Below are 6,662 nucleotides of genomic sequence, written 5' to 3' on the forward strand. Positions count from 1 at the left end.
CTCTCTCTCTCTCTCAAATAAATAAATAAAATCTTTAAAAAAAAGAGTTGGAGGGGCGCCTGGGTGGCTCAGTCAGTTGAGCGACTGCCTCCGGCTCAGGTCATGATCCTGGAGTCCTGGGATCGAGTCCCGCATCGGGCTCCCTGCTCGGCAGGGAGCCTGCTTCTCTCTCTGACCCTCCCCCCTCTCATGTGCTCTCTCTCTCTCATTCTCGCTCTCTCAAATAAATAAATAAAATCTTTAAAAAAAAAAAAAAGAGTTCTCAGGGACAGCCATCGTCCCATTTCACAGATGAGGAGACATGTATTTTGCCCAGAGAGATTCACAGCCTGGCTCTGGAGCCCTTCTCCTTGCTCACACAGTTCCTGCAACTTGCCCTTTGAAGCTGGCACAGGAACGGGAGGGGGCACGGAGCACACAGAGGACTCATGTGTCCCGGCCTCGGCTCATGCCCAGGAATGCTGTGGAGGTGGGAGCTCCTGACCATACGCCCGTGCTGGGGGCAGAGCAGCTGAGAAACGTCCAGAAGCCCGCCATCGAGACGGGGCAGGACTGCCGTCTTTGCAGCCAGACCAAGTCCAGCAGCAGAGACTGGAAGCCAAAGTGTCTGTGGGCTGAGTCAGGTTGTTCGCATGCCCATTAGGTTGGGGCAGAGTCAGCCTAACAAGGACTGTAGGGAGAGAGCAGCTCACGGTGGGGCTGGGCGGAGGCACTGGGAGCCGGAGAGAAGGCTGGGTTTCCCAGACCACGTTGCACTGAGTGGCCACTTGCAGCTCGGCGGGAGGGCTTGTCAGGGTGGCCAGTCCCAGGAGGAAGGGCGCGCACAGGTTTCCCCTCAAAATGCATCCCCCGCAGAGCAAGAACACCTCCGATGGACTCTAAATACACCTCCCAGATTCGGTCACATTCCATGTGTTGCGTTGCTGAGACAATAATAAGGCGACTGTGCCCCAGTGGACTTCCATGCCTCCTCTGAGGACGTCTCATTCTGTTTCCTACTTAGAGACCGTTCATAAATCATTCTCCAGCTGAGTACAGTTCAGGGCTGCCACTTAGCTTATCTGACCTTCACATTAATTATTTTTATTACAGCACCAGGAACCTCAGTGTTCTTTTCCCCCTGCCGCCCAGAGCCATGTGGCCCCGAGTGGGGCAGCCCTGCCATGCTCGTCCCGCACCTGCACGACCGCAGGGCTCTCCCCAGTGGGCCAGCCCACACCCCGAGTCCCGTCACGTAGGGGGATGCACGGGGCCCGTGTGTGCGTGTGTGTGTGTGTCTCGAGATGCCATTAAAATTCTTACAAAAACTGAAAGTGAAATGAGGAAATGATTGGGCAATCGGATTGAAGGGCCAGTGCCAGGAAGACCTATCATACAGTGGGGGCCGGGATGCAGCGGGGCAGACGGCGGGAGGCTCAGGAGAGCTCTCCTGCGGGCGACAGCAGGGCCAGGCCCTGGAGTCAGTGCAGGACACCAGCAAGCACAGCTCACAGGAAATGATCCATTCCCTGCGCTCGCTCACCCAAAAGGCCCGAACCTCCAAAGTTCCAGGAGTGCCATGGATGGCTGTGCAGGCCAGCGGTCATGCCTCTCTCCCTGCCTGCGGAGGGGAGAAGAAATGAAACCGAGGGAGTGTGTCTCCATCCTCCCCCTGAAGGAAAGCCCCTCTGTCCCGTTCTCCAAAGATGGAGCGCTGCTGGCCGTGACCCTGCTGCTGGCCCTGACGGCCAGCTGCCTCTCGGTGCTGGCTTTCTGCAGGGTGGCCGCCCTTCAGGCCGAGCTGGGGAGCCTCCGGGCGGAGCTGCAGCAACACCAGGCAGAGCGGCTGCCAGGCCCCCCCCAGGCCGGAGCCGCAGCCCCCGGGGCAGCCGTGCGGGAGGCTCCAGCTGTCACCTCGGCCCTGAAAGTGAGTTTGCAGCAAGCAGCTGCAGCCCCAGGCGTGGGCTCGCCCCGCACCGCCGCCTCCCGCACCTCGGATGTCTTTGCAGTAACTTGGGGTTTCTCTCTTCTTAGGGGATCTTCGCACCACCCGCTGCAGGAGAGGGCAACTCCAGCCAAAGCAGCAGGAACAAGCGTGCGCTTCAGGGTCCAGAAGAAACAGGTAGGTTTCGGGCACAGAGGCATTTATGAGTCAGGGAGCCTGGCGTCCACAGGTGTGGAGGGTGGCCTCCGCTCTGGGGGCCCGGGAGCGGACCAGTGCACAGAGACTGTGAGAGTTGCATCTAAACCGGAGGGGGCTTCCGGGCGCAGCCCGTGCACAGCACGTTCTGTCCTTCAATGAGCAGAGCCTGAGGGCTGTCCTGTCCCACAAGCAGAGTGGAGGAGGAAAGGGCCACATAGTCTTCCTCATAGATCATGCCTGTGTCAGAAACTTGTCTAGCTTCCAGGAAGAACTTCCTTGTCTAGCCCTCCAGGAAGAAAGCACCGCATGTCTACCCGAGTCAGAGAAGGCCAGGTAAAGGTAAACGCTTCCTCAGGGTGCATGGCGTGCCCTGCCGCCCAGGGAAGCTCCTATTGCAGCAGGTGTGCGTTTGTGATTTATTTTGTTTGTTGCCTTAGTTTTTAAAAAGTTCATTTTACACACACACGTACACATGCAGAGATTGTAATGCTTTTCCGGGAAATCCACAAGTTTATGATCTTCTTGTAAGAGTTCTTGAGTGATTCCTGCCGTTGTTCATGTCCCACTCATTCCAAAGAGTCTTACAGATTCCTGAAACCTCGGATTGGGCAGGGCCTCCCCAAATGCTCAACTCTAGTTCCTGCATTTCAGAGAAGAAAAGGAGTATTTACATTACATTCAATAGCAGCACACCTTAAGAAATCCTTGGGATTGTTTCTCTTTTATTTTGAAGGAACGTGTTTGGAGCACAGAATGTGCCAGGCAGGCACGTGCTGGGATAGTTATTGTCACTGCTACTGTGTCCTTAACCCTCCCATTGACCGTGAGGTGAGCAGAACAGGTGCAGTTCTGTACATACAGGTTTGCACTTGTGAAGGGAAGTGCATGACTTACTGCCTAGGTGCTCTTCTTTTTTATTTTATTTTATTTTATTTTTTTAAATGTTTTATTTATTTATTCATGAGAGTCAGAGAGAGAGAGAGAGAGGCAGAGGCAGAGGGAGAAGCAGGCTCCCCGCGGAGCAGGGAGCCCGACGCGGGACTCGATCCCAGGACCCTGGGATCATGACCTGAGCCGAAGGCAGACGCTTAACCATCTGAGCCACCCAGGCGCCCTGACTAGGTGCTCTTCTGTCAGAGAACACACACACACACACACTCACACATATGCTCTCATCAGATGCTCTGGCTGGAAATGTATTTTTCACTAACTGCCTTATTCATGGACAAAATTCTTACCTATTTCATAAAGACCGTGATTTTAACATATGCTTTGTGTCAATTATCAGAAACAGTTGGATTGAAACGTATATAAACTAGGAAACACTAATCCTTTTACTCTACTCTAACACATAAATTATTTTCATACTTTGCAGTTTGTCATCTGTATTTCCTACATAATTGAAAAAATACAGCATATATATAGTATATTTTTGTGTTCACTTATCATTATACAATAAGCATTTTCCCTGTTTCTAAGTAATTCCATATTAGTTTGCTATATCATGCAGTTATTTAACGTGACCATTTCCAAAATTTTTGTGCAGATCTCTTGTTTCTGAGGAATTATATGTTCCATATAAATTCTATAGATAGACTATCAGAGCTAAAGAGGATGAACATCTTTACCACCCTCGCTGCCTCTTGCCATGTTGCTTTCAAAATGAGTTATAAATGTATGCAGTCAGAAATGCAGTGGACAAGTTCTCCACATTCTTGCAGCGTTTTATCTTTTAAAATTTATTTTGGCTGATTTAGTAGTTGTAAAACAGTATCTCAGATGTAATTTGTTGCTTGCTTGCAAATAAGAATTAATTTCTTTCTGCATATTTGGATAACTTCTAATTTTATGTTCTGCTAATTTTTATTTATAACTTCCCTCATCTGTCCTAATTTTTTTTGTAATTTTGAAGAAACTATATTAGACATTCTGCCTATCAAAATTCTGCTGTAAATATTTTCGCAATATTTTGCTTCTTCTTTTAACTTGTACAGAGATTTTAATCTATGTATTTAATGTGATAAACTTTTCCTTTTGATCGTCTCTAATACATTAAAGCTAAAAATGTATTTGTTCATAATCTCTTATATAGCCTACTCTATTCGCCGCTACTTTGACTTTTTTATAACTTAGTGTTTTAGTTTGGTACTTAACTCCTTAATCCTCCTGGAGTTCATTTGGTAGATCTTGTCTACTAGCTTTAACTTCCCCTTTCTTCTTTTATTTTTTCCTTCCAAATTACTGCTAGATATCTCAGCTAAATTTATTGGATGATTCTTTTTAACTTGTTTGCATTCGAAAGCTTATTGTATTATATTAAGTTTCTCATATATAGTTGAATCTATTTTGGACTGTTTTTTCATTGATTTATTATTCTATTTATCTGTATTAAATAAAATATTTTAAGTATTTTATAATATAATGAGCTTTAATATCCAGTAGGGTCAAAGTGCCTTAATCTTCTTCAACCTCTATGCTAGTATTTCCCAGCCTCTGCACATTAGTTTTACAAATAAACCTTAACTTTACCATCACAAAGAGGATATGGGCTCTTTATAGCAGATTTAAGAAGAAAGGACATTGAGTAAGAAATTAATTAACTCCTGGAGTCCCAATTCCCCAAAATACCCTCTATTATATTTTAAATTTTCCTAACGTGCAAATTTTTACAAATTTATGATTTTATGGCATCCCAAAGTTATATGCTGATTAAAAATTTTCCCTAAATAATTTGTAACTGTTAGAAAGTTTGGAAAGTAACAAAAAATTCTATCAAGTGAATCAAAATTTACCCACCTTCCAAAGTCCAGATGTAATTGCTATTGTCATTATCATGGTTTGCCTGAGATTCTTATAGACCTTTTATATAGTACATATATCTATGTAGTATACATAGATACGGTATGTATATGAACTTACCATATATATGTATAGATAAGATATATATGCAGTAAACAGTACATCTCTCTCTACACACACACTCGTAACATTCATAGATCTGAGACGGAAGCCTTGAAGAGGAGAACCTCAGTGACAGGTCATATTTACTATTCCTCATTCATGAAACTGGCTTGAATGTTGTTTTAGATGCCATCCTTTTGTGCAAGGAAAATGTATTTTGTTTAGCACTACAAAATTAATGTGTCCATAACCAAGAAGTTTGTCTGAAACTCCTTGATTTTTTTTTTTTTTGTCTGTTTGGTACTGTCCTTTTTTTGGAATTGAGAAAATTACAGTTTGAATCTATGCAGCTTTCTTTGTTTTTTTCGTTTCTATTCTGGTTCTGATTTATTTTTTGAAGATATTTATTTGTGTATTTATTTGAGAGAGAGAGAGAGAGAGAGAGAGAGACCATGAGCTGGGGGGGGGGGGCAGAGGGAGAGGAGAAGCAGACTCCCCACTGAGCAGGAAGCCCGACTCTGACTCTGGTTTAATCCCAAGACCCTGAGGTCATGACCTGAGCCGAAACCAAGAGTTGGACGCTTAACCAGCTGAGCCACCCCGGCGCCCCTAGTTCTGATTTGTTTTAAGTAAGACTCAAAAACTTTAGGTTGTCCCTGTTACTTTCAAAGTGTCCGGCCATTCATGTTCTTATTTATTAATTTTCTATATACATTCTGGAACCATTGACATTTTTTGTTGGAATTTTATAAAAATTGTAACTCTGAGGAAGAAAATGGAATTTTTACATGGTTTAATTTTATATATCCAGGAACACTTAATATTTTTAAAATATCAAATTTTAAATTTCCCGATTAGATAGAATTTTCCTTTTATAGGTTTTACTCTTCTTTCATAGTTAAGTGTAAAAAACGTTTTGTTGTGATTTTGGAGTCCTGGGATTTTCAAATAGGCTGTTAAACTGTTTTAAAACGTACAGAATTTTCAACAAATAATGCAGCATTGAACACACTTACTGGATTTATACTTAATAGAATTATAGTATTGTTTTAGATTTTGTTTTTAGGATACTCTGCTTTCTGCATATCCTGTCATTTTATGTCAAAAAGTTTCAGAGCAAAGTACTGCTGAATAACACTCCAGAATGTTGCCCATTTTTATTTCTCTGTAAATCCAGCCTCAATTTCAGCAGGCACTTCAGTTTTATTGTGTGTTTGTTCAATTTGTAGGTAAACTCCAGTGTGTTGGGCTAGAAAGCCCCACGTCCTCAGCACACAGCACACCTGGTATTACATATATCACCTGGGGGAGGTTTGTACGCGTCCTGTCTGTCAAGCTAAAGAGGAGAGGATTCTATGCTCTGGGTCCTGTGTCTTTGGCACATTCATCATGATACTTGTACACACTAGGTGTTCTGTGAATGTTTGCTGATCGATTTGGGGCTCACTATGAAGTAAGATGCAGTGATCTGGCATCATTGGAAGGGGGGTTTTTCCCGTATTTCTTTTTTTTTTATTATTATGTTATGTTAGTCACCATACAATACATTATTAGTTTTTGATGTAGTGTTCCACGATCCATTGTTTGCGTATAACACCCAGTGCTCCATGCAGTACGTGCCCTCCTTAACACCTATCAC

General features: G+C 44.3%; 1 protein-coding gene across 1 annotated transcript in view; it reads left to right on the forward strand.

Annotated features, from left to right (window-relative positions):
• The first annotated feature begins 1,221 nt into the window (after window positions 1-1,221).
• Window positions 1,222-6,662, forward strand: part of TNFSF13B (TNF superfamily member 13b) — a 31,931-nt gene continuing 26,490 nt past the window's right edge. Inside the window, exons 1-2 of the mRNA XM_081815202.1 lie at window positions 1,222-1,906; window positions 2,014-2,101. Of these exons, the coding sequence (XP_081671328.1) occupies window positions 1,559-1,906; window positions 2,014-2,101 (436 nt within the window). The 5' untranslated portion in view covers window positions 1,222-1,558. The remainder of the gene's footprint in view (window positions 1,907-2,013; window positions 2,102-6,662) is intronic.

This window comes from Leptonychotes weddellii, chromosome 3 (assembly GCF_054177405.1).
Source record: "Leptonychotes weddellii isolate Sample4059 chromosome 3, ASM5417740v2, whole genome shotgun sequence".
NCBI classification, from domain to species: domain Eukaryota; kingdom Metazoa; phylum Chordata; class Mammalia; order Carnivora; family Phocidae; genus Leptonychotes; species Leptonychotes weddellii.